The sequence below is a fragment of the Taurulus bubalis genome (assembly GCF_910589615.1).
Source record: "Taurulus bubalis genome assembly, chromosome: 11".
Taxonomy (NCBI): domain Eukaryota; kingdom Metazoa; phylum Chordata; class Actinopteri; order Perciformes; family Cottidae; genus Taurulus; species Taurulus bubalis.
The window spans coordinates 6,553,484-6,572,766 of NC_136599.1; the positions used below are offsets into that span (position 1 = coordinate 6,553,484).

General features: G+C 39.8%; 2 protein-coding genes across 2 annotated transcripts; both read left to right on the plus strand.

The window, feature by feature from the left end:
* Positions 1-84: 84 nt before the first annotated feature.
* On the plus strand, positions 85-5,419 carry LOC306743917 (polypeptide N-acetylgalactosaminyltransferase 6-like; the record flags this gene model as incomplete). The annotated part of the gene is made up of 9 exons (XM_079226480.1): positions 85-494; positions 903-1,075; positions 1,772-1,921; positions 2,525-2,759; positions 3,568-3,685; positions 3,790-3,987; positions 4,088-4,219; positions 4,498-4,599; positions 5,306-5,419. The coding sequence occupies 9 exons, from the start codon at positions 85-87 to the stop codon at positions 5,417-5,419; spliced, it is 1,632 nt and encodes a 543-aa protein (XP_079082606.1).
* A 1,722-nt stretch (positions 5,420-7,141) lies between these two features.
* On the plus strand, positions 7,142-18,660 carry LOC306744221 (glucose-6-phosphate 1-dehydrogenase). The gene is made up of 13 exons (XM_079226822.1): positions 7,142-7,238; positions 8,726-8,853; positions 13,505-13,542; positions 13,656-13,764; positions 14,517-14,734; positions 15,080-15,238; positions 15,465-15,590; positions 16,312-16,405; positions 16,515-16,701; positions 16,808-17,043; positions 17,188-17,264; positions 17,438-17,530; positions 17,620-18,660. The coding sequence occupies exons 2-13, from the start codon at positions 8,740-8,742 to the stop codon at positions 17,708-17,710; spliced, it is 1,542 nt and encodes a 513-aa protein (XP_079082948.1). The 5' UTR covers positions 7,142-7,238; positions 8,726-8,739; the 3' UTR covers positions 17,711-18,660.
* The last annotated feature ends 623 nt before the right edge of the window (positions 18,661-19,283 follow it).

Sequence of the window (19,283 nt, forward strand, 5' to 3'; positions counted from 1 at the left end):
ATAATATTTTTTTATGCTTTCTGTATTCATGTTTTCTGTATGGTCTCTTTTCATCTTCGTTTTAGGTCCTTCACTATGCCTACCATGCGACTATTTTGCGGTCGACGCACCCTTATAATTAAGGTTGCAGCTGTCTGCTTGCTGATCATATTTTACATCAAATACTACACCAACAACACAGCATGGCCAGAAACACCACCTGCGGCAGGTGTGGTGAAACTCAGTGGATCCTTCCTCAGACCGGTCGACCCGTTGTCAGTTTTGTCTTGTCGAGCTGGCTTTTACACTGAAGAGGAACTCAAGCCTCACCTTCAGAGGCCTCCCCAAGATGCCAGTGCACCAGGTGCTGGTGGCAAACTGTTTGGGAAACGTCAACTGAGTCCTGAGGAACTCAAAGAGAAATTAGATGGGTTTAATAAGACCCACTTCAACCAGTTTGCCAGTGACCGAATCTCCCTGCACCGTGATCTGGGTGAAGACACACGTCATCCAGAGTGAGCATACCCATTGTTCATTATCCCAGTAGAAGGTCGCTGACACTGATTTATGATTCTGCCGTTCAAACGTTTTCTTTTCTTTTTCCTCATGTATTCTTTACATTTTGAAATAGTTTTGCCCCCAAACGAAGAATAATTAAGTGATTCAAACTTCTATTTAGTCGTTGATGTTTTCCTGCAGAATGCTATTTGTTAAGGATACCCAATACATAATACAAAATTTAAAAAAATACAGAGTGCAGATAGGAGTTTTTTCCCCCACTTTCCCTGGATCATTTTGCAGATAGGAGGTTTTGCCATCGATATAGAGCCGCCCGCTCAGCCGTCTTATCCCAAACTTTTCAACACCAGTGTTCATCCCGTTACAAATCTGACAGCTGTTAACTTTCAGTTTGGCTTTGACAGTTGCTTGAAGCAGCGGTTTCAGCGTTGTCCTGGCCTCCCGACCACCAGCGTGATCATAGTGTTTTACAACGAGGCCTGGTCCATCCTGCTGAGGACGGTCTACAGTGTCTTGCACACCGCTCCTGCAGCCCTGCTCAAAGAGATCTTACTGGTGGATGATGCCAGCACGGCGGGTGAGTGTCTTCACGACGCTGCACGTCAATATGCATCTTATCCAAACGAGTAGACAGATGTATGACTGTTCATATTCTATCACTGGTCTCTAAAACATCCTTACACTTTCCATTCATGCGCTCTATATTGGTGGTGAAGGAAATTAAATAAGATTAAGAAGAGATTGATCAAAATTACAACAAAAGAATAAGAAAAAAAGTTGTAAATATAAAGTCTATAGAAAATAATGCTAAATTACAGCAGTACTATTAAATTACAAAAATACAAGAATAAAAACAAGGGAAATACATATAAGGTGTATTTTAAGTAACTCTAACACCACTTCCTTATAGAATAACAATAATAAGATAAATTAGTAAAATAAGTCAACTAAAATAGAGAAGTATTAATGTGCATGACATGATATTTTATCAGCATATCACATGTTTTGTAGGGGAAATTCAAATGTCTAAATTCCTTATGTACTATTACTGTAAGTAGAGTACGGGAACTAGTTGTTGTGGAGCAAAAAGTAAAATATGTCCTTCTGAAATATAGCGGAGCAGAAATATGAAATGTCATAAAATGAACATACTAAAAGTATGTTTGACTTAAAACAGCTATTTGAAGCTAAAATGCTCTATAAAAACAACAACCTGTATACCACTTACTGGAACGTCTCCTTCACCTAATTAACTTCCTGACTCTCTCCTTAGATCACCTGAAGGCTCGTCTGGATGACTATGTGCAGCAGCTGAATATAGTGCGTGTTTTACGTCAGAAGGAGAGGAAAGGCTTGGTCACAGCCAGACTGATGGGAGTGCAGGCTGCACAAGGAGAGGTCCTCACCTTCCTGGATTCCCACTGTACGTGCTCCATTTAGGGCTGGGTATCATTCAAAAGCAATAGTGATACCAGTACCAACACCACTACCCTTAAAGTGATACCAATAGAGTACTAAAGTACCTTTTTTTCTACTTCATTCGATACAACTTTACCACACCACAGACTGTATGAATAACTGCTACAGTAGAGGGCCAATCACACGTTGCCTTTAGTCGAAGAACGCGTGTGGTGAATGGCTGCATGCAAATCCATACAATTGTTTGTTTTTAGATCTGGGCGCAAACATGATCAGACGTTATCCTTTGACTGGAGTTTAGAAACTACTTAATAATAGTTATTTTGGACAATTCCTTAAAGACACAGATGCACAGCCCTCCAGCATTTGCATGCAGGATTCAGTTGGATGTTTTGAACTGTAATTCTGTCAGTTCTTGACATGAGAATCTGGTCTTGTTATTTATCAGAGTCCCACAGGAGGAGTAAATGGTGGAAAGAGAACATGTGGAAACTATCAAGGGGCCAACTGCCATCACATTCGACCAACAACTTTTTAACTACACCCCTGATTGTGAAAACTATTTTTACTGACTGTCAACCATCGCTCCTTCTTTATTCCTGTGTAGGTGAATGCTTCCCCGGATGGCTGGAGCCTCTTCTAGCTCGGATAGGAGAGCAGCCTGCTGCTGTGGTGAGCCCGAGAATCTCCGCTATTGACCACAATGACCTAAAGTTCACAAAGCCAGTCCCTCAACAGCTTTACCAAGGTCGAGGCAATTTTGACTGGGGGCTCCGTTTTGGATGGGAGCTCACCCCCAAAGAGGAGAGGAAGGAAAGGATGAATGAGACACATCCCATCAGGTAGATATGAGGATACATACACGCAGATCTAAAAGGGCTCTCTGTCAAGGCTGCACAATCCTCTTTGTGTCCTCTAAATTATAATGATTAATCTGTATCAAATACACATAGTGTATTGACTTGATTTTTGGAGTAATTGCAATCATGATATGATTATCAGATGCAGTACATTCATAGCTCATTTCACAAAATTACCTTAAAATATGTTGACAAGTTTTACCCTGCTAGGAAACAAATGAGCTGATTTAAAGGAATAGTTATGCACAAATGTTCTTTCTTCTATAGGAGTTAGACGAGGAGGCTGATACCTTTTTTTAAGCCTGAAATTTATTCAAAATTACAGGTTACAGGGGTTATATGAAAGAGTATTTCTTGGCTGGGAGCAGTAACCTTCTTAACTTGAATTGTTATGGATTAGACAAACAAGATAATGTTTTAGTGAGCTTAGAGGTGTTGGTAGGCAGATTGTATTTCCTTTAGACAGAGCCAGGCTAGCTGTTTCCCATCTTTCTGCGAAGATAGCTATCTTTCTTTTTCTTTCTTTTTTCTTTTTCGTTCTGTTTTTTCTTCATTTGCTTTGTATATGCAAGAACCAAATATGTATGATATAGAGTGGGCCACATGTTTTGCATGACCTAGAAATAAATACAATGAATTAATGAATATAAACTAATCAGATTTGAGAGAGGTGTTGATTTTCTTACCTAACTCTGTGAAAGAAAGCAAATAAGCACATTTACCAAACTAATCATTTAAATAAAATCAGTTATAGCCTTTGGCATTGATTGCTTTGTATCTGGTTTTGTAGAACTCCTACTTTTGCTGGTGGCCTGTTCTCGATATCTAAATCATACTTCCAGCATATCGGGACTTACGACGACCAGATGGAGTTCTGGGGAGGAGAGAATTTGGAAATGTCCTTCAGGGTAAGACGTTGTCAATATTTTTCAATATACTGTATTTATACATATGCTTTAAAAAATGCAACAGCTTCAGTCTTACCTCGCGCCATTTGTCCTTTCTACTGCAGGTCTGGCAATGTGGAGGTCAACTGGAAATCATACCTTGCTCTGTCGTGGGGCACATTTTCCGCAAAAACCCACACACCTTCCCCAAAGGAAAGATAGTGATCACTCACAACCTGGTCCGGCTGGCCGAGGTCTGGATGGACGACTACAAATTTGCCTACTACCGTACAAACAAACAGGCTAATTGTATTTCCAAACAGGTTAGTAAAAAGGCACAGTATATGTTTAACCCAGGAAGTTAGTCACATGATATCTATCATGTTGGAGGTCATGTCTTTACCTTTATCATTTCCCCCTCAGAATTCATACGGAGATGTTTCTGAACGTCGTAAACTCCGGGAGAGATTAAAGTGCAAGAACTTCTCGTGGTACCTGAGTAACATTTATCCAGAGGCCTATGTGCCGGACATCAGGCCGGTTAAACACGGACAGGTGAAATAATAATTTATCAACATTTTATTATCTTCAATGGAATGAACGTTACGGTTTGCAAACACTTTAGAGTAATTTGACATGCCCAACCAGTGTCTAATGTGTTTTTCAAATAGATATTTGTATTTATGCAGAAAATATAAATGATATTGTCTTTTAAATTCTCTTTCAGAACATAATTTCTTCCTATTTTATTCAAACCGTAAGCCAAAAGTTATAATAGATGGACATCCAGACTGTTGGCTCTCCAGTTACCTCTATTTGTATTTTTTGTGCAGTTGCTAAATGTTGGTTGGAAGTGCTACCTGAATGTGAAGAAGACACAAATGAAATGGAAGCCTGTTCGAGAGTTCAAATGCAGTGATAAAGCTGTAGCACAGGTACGCCAATCTTTTGATCAGTGCCTCTCTGGTGGGTCAGAAGATTCTTAAGGGGGGGAGGAGGAGGAGGAGGGATTGCGTTTGGTTACACAAATGTATATTTATTCTTTTTTTTACTTCTTTGCACATTTCTTATATAAAGATGTGAAACTTTTAGCCCTTCAGGATTCTAAAAATCCTTGAAATGCAGCAATGTAAGATCAAAGAATCCCTCTGGTGAAACTGTTTCCACACTGAGTTAATATCCTTGTGATGAGCGGTCAGAAGTTTACTTTATTTTAGGGCCTTGCAAGCAAAAGGGCTGAGAAATCTCTGTTTTAGATTTCATCCATCTTAAAAAAAAACGTTGGTTCTTTGTGTCTTTGTAGTATTATGAGTACACATCCCAGAAAGAGATACGGCTCAGCGTCAACAATTTGCTGTGTTTACATGTAACTCGTGGAGGAGCTCGTGTGTCTCTTGATTTCTGTCGTTTGAAGGGAAGAGCAACCAAAGCACCGCCCCAACAAATGTGGATCTACACAAAGGTTTGACATGTATTTCTACATCAACTCAAAGTTTGCAGCAACTCCTGTTACAACATTGTGTCAAACTGCACAGGGGGAATACTTCTCCATTTCCTCAGTCTGTCTCTCTACCTCTGTTTTACAGTTTCTTAATGTAAATGCAATCCTCTTAGAGTTTACATTGTTGTTGTTGTTTTCAGAACCACAAACTGAAGAACCTGTCATCGGGGAAGTGTTTGACAGTATTGGAAGGAAAAGTGATTGTGACTGCCTGCAAATCCCCCCAAGTCAACCAAACCTGGGGCTTCCTCTGACTCATGGAGTCCTATTTGTGGACATTTAAGTTCAAATTTGTCTCAAACGCTCTTATGTATATTAAAAGAGTTATTTGTTACTTCCCTAATAATAACAATAATAATGATGACACACACACACACACACACACACACACACACACACACACACACACACACACACACACACACACACACACACACACAGTTAGAATTATAGGATACGCTGTGAGTCAGATCACCTACCATCTGTTCAGATCAAATCTTCTCACTGTCAGAAGATGCATGTTTAAAGTGTAAAAACGGTGAAGGATGGGAGATGAATCCAAGTCTTTGTTCTGTGCAAAAATGCCTGTTAAAGTTCAGTCGAAGCTAGCAGTCAACTAACCAAATAAAGTGATATCTTACATCGTTACGACCCTTTGTAATATCCCTCTGGCCAACTCCGACAGAAAACTCTACACACAAAGAGGGAATTTCATGACTTTTTGGAAAACACCCTCAGGAATTTGGTTAACTCAGATGGATGAAGCCTCATATTAGCTTCGCCTGAACTTTAGAAGGCATGTTTTGCGCAGTGTGAGGCGGTTCACTGGAAGTGCAATAACTTTACAGTCAGTATCAACAGAAGGAATCCTTACACTGACTACTAACTCTTTTATTTAATGAGCATTTGGGCATGCAAGTATTGAATGAAAGGATAAGTTACATTTTATATATTTCCAATTGTCAACAAATCACATTAAAAGATCAAAAACAACAAGTATCCTATACGACTGACTACTTATCGCTTGTGTAGCCAAAGCTTGATCATAATAACACCCATCAATGAGCCACATTGTTCCTTCATAACCAATAACATGGTAATGATTTATTTTGAGTCAATCCTTCATAGACTGGGGATCAAGAGTTTTACTAGGATCATTAAATATATTTGCAGAATTTATTCCATGGTCTTTTATTTAATATTGATAACTGCAGTTCAGCTGTAAGCTACATGAGGGAGCCAGTATATTAATAATATTCAAATCATTTTAGCCTACTGTAACACAGAATCTAATATGAACGGCTAGCATACAATTGGTTTGTTTCACTGATGAGAGGAAGAACAACAGCAAGTCCTCCTAAATGCATTTATTTGGGTTAAATATAAGGTGTGTAGCGTGTGAGTGTTTTCAATAACATGCATGAAATAAAAATGGGATTTATCAAACTTGTAACAATCTCTTCGACATGGTTAGTTTACCTATTCAAGATAACATAAGGTGTATTTTATAATATAATATTGATATTTGTACATACTATTTCCAGTGTGATATTATAATAGGCTACTTTTACTTTAGCAATGAATGTGAATAGTTCCTCTACTACTGGATATAGATGATCACCAGCATTTTCCTTTATTTAAATGTTTCTTGTAACAAGGAAACTGTGTTTAAAGATTGAACAAAAGAAGTGCTCCTTTCTTTATTTTTGCTTTGTTTCCTCATCGTCGAGAAGACTGAACCGTATTCCCACTTGTCCGGTTTTTCCTAATTGCCAGTGTGTGAGCGTGCGCGAGGAGCGTTAAACCACGCCCATCGGCAGAGCCGATGACATCACTAGATTGGACAGCGATGGGTACTCGAGCAAGCGCTACTGGTGAGTTTCTCCCAAACCAATAAAAAAAGCTCTCCGGTTCTTCTTTTGTCACTTGAACACGGAAGTAGGCAGGACTTTACTCAGAGGCGCAGCAGCAGACACAACCGTGGTCCGCTGTGAGTGTGTGTGTGTGTGCGCGCGGCGCTGTCAGTTGAGGGTTCGACGCTAGCTGCCAGGTTCTCATCTCGTTAACGGACCCGTGAGTAGCCGTTGGTTCACGTAAACGCGTAGGTTACTGTCGCACGTTGGAGCTAACGTTGGTTTTAAGCTAGCTTAGCTGTTTGCTAGCTGGAGAGCGGAAGTTTTGAATTGTTTTCTTCGCTTGTCAAGTCCGTCACGTTAACACATGGGCGTGTGAATATTAAGGGTATGATGACAGTGCTGTTTTAGTTTTAAGTTAGCTCAGCATGAAGTCAACGAGTGGGGGAAACAAAACTAACGTTGTGTGGTTAAATAGCAGCCTGTTGTGAGCTGGTTGAGCCTGGATGTTGGTGGCTAGTCCAGATACTGTAATGCGAGTAGCTATACATGTCAGCCCTCGTTATCTTGACGTGTGAGCCGAAAGTAACGTTTAGCCCTCTAAATACGGGATTTGGAGTAGGATTTTCCTAATATCGTTATAGTCAGGTTAAGTCTGGGAGCTATTGGCCGTCTGACAGGAGATGCACGTGCAGTCCTTCTGAGTGTTGTTTTTGTTTATTAATGCCAGGGATGATATTCATATGCAACCTCACGTGACTGTGGGTGGTTGTCACTTGAGCTTTTCATGAATGCGTTGCAGATTTGTCATGATCAACGCAGGCTTAGTTAAAGGAACACTTCGCCCACAAAATGTCCCTTTGTGTTGAAGTAGGTGGGGAAATCACTGGAAAAAGTACTTCCTGATTTGGCTCTTTGTGGCCATGATTCACAAGGAAATCCAAGTTTATTATCTCTCTCAAAAATCTTGATCCTTATCTTTTAAATGTTGGATAATGGAGGAAGTAATGGACCAATGCCAGTGTTTACTTTACCGTCTTGGCCCATTATTAAAGTCCCTTCACAGCTGACTTCACAGCTGACCATTTTCGAACAAGAATGCTGTGTTTTAAGGATTTAATCAAATCTTTATTTGTTATATCCCCAGCAATTAATATTACAGAGCTTGGTGATGAAAATGACAACAGTGCACCAACAAAATGTAAAGAATAAAAGACATAAAGTAGTGCAGAGGTCCTGAATAAAATGTAGTGTGTGTGTATAAATAGAGAATATAATACTGTGGTTTCAGGCATGCATTGGTTTCTGCCGGTAATAATTATTTTCCTTTTTTGATTAATCTGACTTATTTTCTCTATCAATTGCTTGGTCTATAAATATTTATTATATTTTTCGAAAAATATCTTTCAGTTTACAATCGTAGGAGATTAAGGAAACCAGCAAATACCCGAAAATTCTTGAACCAATACATAACAGTCAATTCATTGACTAACTGTTGCAGCTCTCGGTAATAAATCAGTCAATTGTTTTTATTTTTTTATTAATTAATTAAAAGTGTGAAACAATGTATCCAAAGAACTAAATCTGTGCAACATGCATTTCACAAAGGTCAGCAGAAATGTAGAGTTAAATATGGTTTGTAGTTATGGAACTAAAACGTCAGACCACTTAACCTTTTTGTTGTTGTTTTTATTGTATCCAACACAGTTCCTCACCAGAAAATGAGCAGCCTCCCTTTCTCTCGGTCTGAGGTGTTTGGGGAGCTGAGGAAGGAGCTGCATGAAGATGCAGAGTTCGATCAGTCCGCTCACATCTTCATCATCATGGGAGCATCGGTGAGAGCAGAGCACGGGAGGGGAATCAAAATCTAGTCAGTGAATTATATAAATAAGGTTAAAAAAAAGAAGGGAACTGATCATGCAAAAAACAGGGACATTTTTTTTTATTTAAAAAAATCATCTTTTAGGACTAGGGAGTGAGTAACTTTTCTCTTGGTTACTTTATTATTATATTTGCCACATTTACAGTTCAGGCCTCTTAGGCAAGACTTGTTGGTCACGATTGCAATGAATCAACATATTGCAATAATTGCACATGGTGTGTGATTTAAGGAACTGTTGAAACTGGTTTCACCAATCTTATGCAAACAAGCACCACACAGTCATCCGAGCTTTCAAAAGTCTAACATGTAGACATTAAAAACCCTCAAAGTTCCTCTTTGCTTATCATTTCAATAGTGTGTAGCACCTCTGATTGGGTCAAACATATCTCAAGTTAAATCAAACGCACTCCTCAAATGCCTCTGTTTATTGTATTTATAACTTTCATTATATCAAATACAGTGATCAATTCAAACATTTTATTATTATTTTGCAAAGAATAAGTCAACCATGTTGTGGTTTTAAATGTTGCAGACATAATACATTTCCTTGACTGCTAAAAATAAATGGAATAATAAGTTAATCGATCCAAAGAATGTTAACTCTTACTATTTCCTCACACTGGTCTGGTGTCAAGTTGAGGAAGTAAAATCATTTCAGGCATTTTTAGAACTGTTTCCTTGTTTCTTTGTTGCATAATGTTTCTTTCTTTGCATTCTTCTCTACCAGGGTTTCAGTCTGTCCAAATGTGTCTCTTTTCTCATCCATTTGTTTCTATAATTTAAAAGTTCTTTATATGGAATTCAAACCACGTCTATTGCCTCCATACAGCTCTCAACATGGCAAGAGCTGAGCAGGCAGGTAGAAGCTAACAATGCTAGCAACACAAAGGCCCAATCCCAATGTCCACTCACACAGACTCGTGTCCTTTGAGGCAGGCGTTCCTGTAAAGTCTGAGGGTTTAGGGCCGTCTCTCTGTCGAGTCCTCAAAGTGCTTGAGGGCTCTGTCGCAAGGCTAGGCTACGCAAGTCAAGGCAAGTTTATTTTTTTAGCCCATTTCAACAAGGCAATTCAAAGTGCTCACATAAAAGCATCAAAACACAATTTAAACATTAACATATTTAAACATTAAAAACAGTCCGTAAAACCTTATACCCACAAATATGTGGAGCAGAAAAGCTGATCGCTGCTTCTCCATGTTTAGTTCTGACTCTTGGAACAGAAAGTAGACCAGTTTCAGATGACCTGAAGGGTCGGGATGTTTCATAAGGTAGCAGCAGATCACAAACATACTTAGACCATTCAGTGCTTTATAAACCAGCAGAGATTTATTTCAAAATAAATTCTTTGTTTGACAGGAAGCCAGTGCAAAGACCTCAGAACTGGAGCGATGTGATCCACTTTCCTGGTCTTAGTGAGGACTCGAGCTGCAGCGTTCTGATTTTACTTTTTACAGAGGCCTGTGAACACACCGTTACAGTAGTCAAGTCTACTGAAGACAAATGCAGGGACAAGTTTTTCCAAATCTGGTTGAGACATAAGTCCTATAACCCTTGATATATTCTTCAGGTGATAGTAGGCTGCTTTTGTAATTGTCTTGATATGGCTGTTCAGGTTGAGGTCTGAATCCATAACTACACAGAGATTTCTGGCTTGGTTTGTGGTTTTTAACGTCAGTGATTGAAGCTGAGAGCTCACTTTCAATCGTTTGTTCTTGGTACCAAAAACAATTACTTCTGTTTTATCTGTATTTAATTGTAGAAAATTCTGGCAGACATTTTTAGCCCTTTTATGCAAACTTTACGTAAGTGTGCTTTTCTGCAGATTTTGCCTGAGGGAATTATCCCTAATTATTAGTGTTGTGACGTTAAATGCATTCTTACTAGGGAAAGCCCGGAGGCGTAATAAAAAGGTAAACGCAGAGTGCGGCACGTGTTCAGCCTGGCATATGGAAACATTAACATTAGGGATTTAAGATGGTACATAAAAACATATGAAAGCAGAGGAATTCAAGTATAAGCTATATTACGCACCCAGTTTACCATTTCTTTTAATTTTGGTTATTAACTAACTGGTTCATTTTTAAGAAAAATAATCTCTGGAGCTCCATTGATGCATTTCAAAGCCCTGTACCCATCCAATTGTAATGTTTAGTGTTGTGAATGTCTTGCCTTTTTTATTTTAGTTCATGTTGGTTGGCCCAAGTTTATTGCAGAATTTTGATTAGGTCATGGCTGCTCTAATGCATCGTTATCATATGATATTTGTTCTGAATATTTGCATCAATTAGTTGTCCTGTTGAAAAAAGAAAGTATTTGTGAATTGAGTGACATCATCAAGTCTCAATAACTCACAAAGAAATGCAGTGAAGTTCACACAAGCATTTTCTATATAAATGTAACAACATCCAAATACTGTGTTTTTGATGACAATTGCAAATCCCTTTTTTAATTGAGCTTTTTATTAACATTAAAAATGTTTATATAGCAGCAAACAACCATTTGCTATGTAAAGATAGTGTTGATGCTCTTGGCACCGTAAGATGTGAGCAACCTGCTCTCCAGCAACATGTTGAGAGGCAGTCGAAATGCTCCGAACCACTTTAAAATCTATTTCAAAGAGGAACCGTCTGTGATTGTGTTAATGCGTACTAATTATTGGATGCCTGGTGTTGCCTCTGGATGAACTTAGCCAAACAACTTCTCTCGTTCTCGGAATTTATTTTCCTTGATCACAAGTAAAGTAACAAGTGCTGCGATCGCGATAGCAGGGAGTCGTCCAGTCAACACGCAGGTTGACCGTCCAAAAACACCCCGAACAGACGGAAGTTCGGCTCTTTAATACACGGTTTTCCGTCATGAACCCCTAACATTTCTATTGGCTCTAACATGTCTAAGAGGAGGAAAATCGTGTCCTCATCTTTTCTCAGAAGGCTGGAACGTGCAACGACCAGTCTGCTTCCCTAATGTCAATATACTGATAAACAGGTGCAAAGCGTTGAACCTTGAGGAACAGACCGGACTGTTCTCACAGAAAGTATTTGTTAAACTGACCTCGCACAACCTGAACTCTAATAGACATAAGAATAGTGAAATGAAGAATATCTACAGAATATAACGATTTATATTATCAAGTGCATCCGAAATATATTTGTGGATCTTATTTTTATATGTGGATTTTTTTTTTTACACTTTAGCACACTTTATTTAAAAATCACAAAATACACAGTTGTGAATCGTTAATATTGAGACTAATCAGACGACATGCATGTCTGCCGCTTTAACGCCGCACATTGCAGAGTGTGATGACAACAAATACTTGTCAACAACAACAACTACCACCCCCAGCTGCATATCTTCTGTAGATGCTTTGCAATGCTTCATTACTGCAGATGAACGATTATTCTAACAACGATGAACAGTGTTGACTACTGACTTTTTTTATAGTCCTCTATTCTGTGAAAGTCCTAGTAGCCATTACTCCACTGTATATTTAGATTGCAAATAGTTGTTTGCTGCTATATTAATGCTTATCAATGCTCAAACTGTGTGTTAATATTTTTTTAACATCTAGTCAGCCTGCATATTGCATTTGCCGTGTCCTTCTTTCTCTTGCATTGTTTGGTCAGTTGGGGAATGACTCGTGAGTGCTCTTTTTTTCTTTTTCTTTTTTTGCAGTGTCACTGACAGTCAGCTGTTTTCTTTCATGGCAGAACAGGAACGGCTGGACTGTGTAATCTCACTCTGGTCATACCGGTTTTATAGATGTGTGTTTCTGCAGCTGTTTTTCAAAACGCTGCATGCACTGCAAGATACTTTTTCAGGTTAATCATCAAGTGTTTACTTGGTCACGCCACACTTTCAAATATTTATTTACTGATACTAATTCAATAGTTTAGCGGTTCAGCGTCACACTGATATGAAAGGTTTGTTCAACAGGTTTGTCCTTAGCTTGTGTTGTGTTATGACATTGTACATACCAGACCTAATGAATGACCAACTTCTTCACCCAAGTGTGACATTAACACATTTCTGTTCAAATCTTCTCGGCTGCAGTTATTTTAAATGCACAGTCTTAAACCAAGTTAACCCAGTTGAGGAATAGATTAATAAAGGGAGAGGTCAGATTGTGATTTAAGCCAACAGTATACTGTCATGGAAACTACGTTTTAATTAAGTTGACTTTTAGTAGCCTTTCCCGTCTTGTCCTTGTATTAGTTTGAGGTATACCTCGGATCATCTCTGATTTCTAACTTCCTCCTGTCTCATACCTCTTGTAGTAAAACCAATAAGCAACAGGTTCTTCAACAGGATTCCAGTTGGCACCTTCTTTTGTCTCCACACAGTCTGTTGGTCTTTGGCTTTTACTCAGTGGGATTACTGAAGTGGCGCAATCCTTAAATAAGCCGAAGCAGCCTACTTACCTGTTGCCAGACTGTGTGACCTGTGGTGCTGGTGTCATGGGAAATAAATAACCACTCTGACAAAGTGTATAGGTTTTAAATTGCACAGTAAAACAAAATGCTGCAGCCACACCTAATGATTGTGTTTGTGACCTACCTTTATTGGGTGAAATCATATTTCTAATTGTGTGTTTGCACCTGTAGGGGGATCTTGCTAAGAAGAAAATCTACCCAACTCTATGGTGAGTGAACCTCTGACCCCAGTGAAAGGATGAAACAGCAAAGCAGAGTCTGAAGAATAATCTGGACTGCAGGTTCTGAAGTTTGATCCATGTGTTTATCTGTTCTCTCCCAGGTGGTTGTACAGAGACGGCCTCCTCCCTGAGCAGACGTATTTTGTGGGCTTTGCTCGCTCTGACCTGACGGTTGATGCCATTCGGACATCTTGCATGCCATACATGAAGGTAAAACTGGACCTTTTGAGATGCAACTAACCGATTTATTTTTGTAAGTGGAGATGGAGGAATTCAGAGCAGACGGTAGCAAAAATAATATACAAACACTATGTAAATAAAAACCTTTCAAAGCAAGATAATGATGTATTCAGTTCCATTTGCCATTCCTCCCTCCCATCCCCTATGCTCCTCTTCCTCCCTCCATTGGCTTAATCCTTAAAGCAATGATGAACCTACAGAGATTTATCACCTTAATCTGCAGCTCCACTCGGCTTTACAGAGCTTTATAGGGAGTTTAAGCTCATTGGTTAGCGCTACGGTCCGCAACTTTTCTGATTTGGTTCACACTCTCAGTGTCGTTTTCGGCCACAGCAGGCAGCTGATTTCTGTGAAAAATGTCTAAAAAAAAAAAAAAAAAAAAAAAAAACACTAACAAGTTTGTTATGTGAACCTAAAAGATGATGACAGTGTTGTTAACAGCTTGTTTCTGCTGCCCCCAAGTGGCCAAACTAAGTCAGCGCCCAGTGGGGTGTTTTAGAATCAGTCCTCCTTTTTTAGAAACGCAACAAATCATTTCCATTGCATTTATTTTATTATTTCCTCAGCTCTTAGTGATGTGTTCAGATTGTAAAGCCCTCTGAGGCAAATTTGTGATTGTTGGCCATACTAAATACATTGAAATTGAAGTAAAATATTTACAAACACAAAAAACTAACTTATTAAATCCATGGATGTGTAAATGTTCCCACCCTCTGACCCAGGCGACGGATAAAGATGCAGAGCGGTTGTCAGCCTTCTTCAGTAGGAACACGTACATCAGTGGGAAATATGCAGACGAGAGTTCCTTCTCCAAACTCGACGCGCACATCACGTCTCTTCCCGGAGGGCCCGAGGCAAACCGTCTCTTCTATCTGGCGCTGCCGCCCACCGTCTACCACGATGTTACCAAGAACATCAAGCACTGCTGCATGGGTGCCAAGTCAGTACACTCCTTCTGCTTTGTTACACTGCAACCCACATCCTCCAAAAATCTTACAGTTAAATCACCACCTCCTAAAATAGTTTCAGCAAAAACTGAACAGTACAAAGAAAGTGTCCCTAATAACCTGGCAACTTAGTGTATTGATGCTTAATAGTCAAAGTTTTCCTTTTGTTTATCGTCATGGAGGAAATACGTGTTCCTCAACAGCTTCTATTATCATGTTCTTCTTGTGGACCTAGCTTTCTTTTAATTCACAAAAACCTAATTTACATTTTGTCTCATTGAGGTCAAGCAAAGTGGACTTGATGTTTTTTTTTCTTCCTCTCTGTGTATGTTGTGTAGAGGCTGGACCAGGGTGATTGTAGAGAAGCCATTTGGACATGACCTCCAGAGCTCCGAGGAGCTGTCCACTCACCTCTCCTCGCTCTTCACTGAAGACCAAATCTACCGTATAGATCACTATCTGGGCAAAGAAATGGTGCAGAACCTCATGGTGCTCAGGTGAGAAGAACACTTCATTATGTTCATTTACTTATTAAATGGGAGATTGTCAAATGTTTGCTTATGAGCATGTGAAAAGGAACAAAGTCTCAACCTGTTGAAGTTTGTTTATGCATGTTGTCACGAACAGCGGCCATTTCCCTCTGCGTGCGTGTGCACATGCGTGTGCATATGCACATGCGTGTGTCCCGCTGAGCGGAGAACAATAATGTGGTGCTCATTTCAGATTTGGGAACCGAATCTTTGGGCCGATCTGGAACAGGGACAGCATAGCCTGTGTTGTTCTCACCTTTAAAGAACCGTTTGGGACTCAGGGACGAGGAGGCTACTTTGATGATTTTGGCATCATCCGGTGAGTGGAGAAAAGATCATCCCTAAAGTTTGTCTTTGAGCTTCAAAATGTAAGTTGAAGGCTTTGGCACCAAGGTTTAAAGTGAAGTTATATGAGACTGCGTAGAGAGCATTGTGGAAAAGAAGACTTTCACTCCAGCCTTCCTTTGATAACGTCACTACACAGACTCACTGGCAGCTGTTTCCTGTTTGGCTTGAGTTCTGACCACAGTTCAGGTTTCTGGACAACATTTATCATTGTTTTGTGTTCATTGAATTCCGATACTATCCACACATTTGCATATTTCAAGGTTCAAGGTTTTTAATTTGCCATTTGTGCATAGACCAACAGTCCAGACACATTGGCATTCTTGTGCAGGGCTCTCTGAGTCAACAGCTTAGAAAATAAAAAAAAGAAAGAAAAAAAGAAAATAAAAAAAGCACACTATAATGAGAAAGAGAAAAATATATATATAAAAACACTGTACAGGTGGTAATATGTACAAGAAAGGTATTAGATACAATTTTTAAAAGATGTTAAATAACAGTAATAAATAGGCTAGTCTATAACTTGATAGAAGTATTAAATACATGACTAATCTCACGTTTAAGGGACATTTTGATCAGATACAAATGTATGATTACGCGATAAACGTAGTTTTATGATGATGACGATGATCACAGCCATCCCATCCCCCTCTCCCTCTTTTGTGTGACCATCTGTTCTCTTTTTCCCCGATCAGCGATGTCATGCAGAATCACTTGCTCCAGATGCTCTGCCTGGTTGCCATGGAGAAACCAGCTTCCACCAGCTCCGATGATGTCAGAGATGAAAAGGTACAGAATCGTCTCCCAGAGACCCGTGACTCAACAATCATTACTACAAATATGAAGAGATATTTTATAGTTTATGTTTCTAATAGAGGGTATTTGTTCCCTCTTACAGGTGAAGGTGCTGAAGTGCATCGCTCCTCTGTCCATATCTGATGTGGTGCTTGGCCAGTATGTGGGGAATCCAGAGGGGGAGGGAGATGCCAAACTGGGTTATCTTGATGATCCCACCGTTCCTAAAGGATCAACTCAGGCCACCTTCACCACCGCTGTACTTTATGTGCACAACGAACGCTGGGATGGTAAACGCACCGTCGCCTTTAAAAAAACAAACAGATCCCACTGGTATCACATTCTCCCGTGCTCCTTTATAATAATGCTTTGGCGTTAAACTGTTTCGCTCCTCAGGTGTTCCTTTCATCCTTCGCTGTGGAAAAGCTCTGAACGAGAGGAAAGCGGAGGTGCGGCTGCAGTTCACAGATGTCCCAGGGGACATTTTTGGAAATCAGTGTCGCAGGAATGAGCTTGTGGTGCGCGTGCAGCCCAACGAGGCCGTCTACGCCAAGATGATGAGCAAGAAGCCCGGCGTCTACTTCAGCCCTGAGGAAACAGAGCTGGACCTCACCTACAAGAGTAGATACAAGGCATGTTCAAGTTGATTTGTCTACGCATCGAGCAAATGATTTAAATGACATTACAAAAAGTATCTGTATCACAGCTTCAATTTCTTAGCCGTATTGTTTTGATTTAAAAAAGTAACAATTTTAAAATGTGCGTCTTGTTTCCAGGATGTGAAGCTTCCAGACGCTTACGAACGTCTCATCCTGGACGTCTTCTGCGGGAGTCAGATGCACTTTGTGCGCAGGTCTGTCTTTGTTCTTCACTAGTGTTGTCATGTTACTACTTACAGTAAACCTACCAGTTGTTGGCATTAGATGGCGACATAGTGCATCTTTTCCTCTTCTTCCGCATGAAGGAAAGGGTCGTAAAAACCGTACATGCAGCGATGATGTAATGCTGACTTGTTTGTCTTTGCAGTGATGAACTAAGGGAAGCATGGAGGATCTTCACACCTCTTCTCCATCACATAGACAAAGAGAAACCCAAACCTATTCCTTACAAATATGGAAGGTAGGCATTGTTGTTCACTAAGCCCTCAATTGGAAAAGGTGTTTAAAACCGAGTGTTGATTTGAGATCGTTTCACTTTTTGTTTCTCAGTCGGGGCCCAACAGAAGCAGACGACCTTGCAAAGAAAGTTGGATTTCACTATGAAGGCACTTACAAATGGGTCAACCCTCACAGACTGTGAATTGTGATGAGATGAGGGAAGAGTAGAGGTAGGATAGTAGGAGGGGTAAGTGAGCCGTGTCCTGCTGGAGGGTCTTTTGAGGAAGAAGGCGTTTCTACTATGTGGATGCATCGCTGTAGCAGAAATAAGCTATTATTTCTCAGGTATGGCAATTATTCCCTGGAACCAGTTCATCAGACATTCAAAAGATAATTATTAATGTATGCTGTCATCATGGGTGTATACTGCAGTTGTGTTTTTTTCTTTTCTTGCATACATTCAGAGCAACTTTCCATGTTACATTTGAGAGGTGGGACCAAGTCAGTTGCCGAGAGAACAAAACAAAAATAATCTATGAACAAAACATTTTTTGAACAAAATAACATGTCTGATGAACTGGCTCCATGTCAGGATGGTAAATGGAATGACTGAATAACAATAGCAGAGCTACAACGAAACACACTTGTAAGCAGTGTACCAAAGACGGTAACTGAACACAGCAGACATGAGAAATGATTGTTCACCAGCTGTCACTCTTAATAACCATTGTGATTGTAATACCATTATGCTTTGACTGCAGTTATTAATAACTCGGTGGAATTTTCTTTTTACATCTTGCGCACTCTCGTTCTGCCTCCTCTTTTAGCTAGATGGACTGGTTTATAAAAGGTATTGCAGGTGTTTTTCTCTTCAAAGCATTCATACTGGAATAGTCTTAAGTGTCCTTATGGACAAACAAGCTCTCGTAGCCTTCTTCTGAGCTTCATTCCCTTTTTGTTTACATGTTTTTGGGGTTTTTTGGGGTTTTTAGATGTTCATTCCATATTTCAAAATATTCAGACCACAGCGGTGTCTACCACAGGTCAACAGTGAATGTCTGTGACGACGTACTGAATACTGTCGTTAACTGCACACTCGCATGTAAAGCTAGCTACATTTCCACCACTCATCATGAATAAACCAGCTTTGCTGCTCTGTTCACGTGTTTCATGCTCTGTGGTTTTTATTGCTTCAAGCAACACACATCGTACCTTACTACTTTACATTTGTACAAAGTTAACTAGATTTAACGCCTCACAGTCGCATGCCTCTGCTTCTATCCGTGCCTGTCGAATGTCATCCATTCATAATTTTATGCTGTTAGACATTTGCGGGAAATTGTCCTAATTAGCATATGAATTCTTGAGATGTCCAAATGTGTTTTGTGACGTCAGTGACCTTAACTTGCGACCCCCAAATTCTAATCGGAGTCCAAGTGGACACGAGAAATTAATTCCAGAAGCTCTAAATCCATAATCAACCCTCCTCCTACCCAACAAACTGAATCCACTCCAATGATTTTGATCCTTCACATCCAAAATATATGAAAAACTCCAGATGAGTCATGCCAGCTGTGACCCTTCTTCTCTACTCTGCAGCCCCTTGCTTTGTGCACTGCAAAGGACGTAATGGCCAAATTAAAGCCATTGTCGAGTCCTTCCGATTTTCTGCCTCAGTGTTTTTTAGCAATGTTGGTCCCACTGTTATAGAGTGTTTTTTTTTTTAAAAAGGCTCTATCTCCTCTGGTTGTGTTCCCATCTGCCTGAAGCAAGCA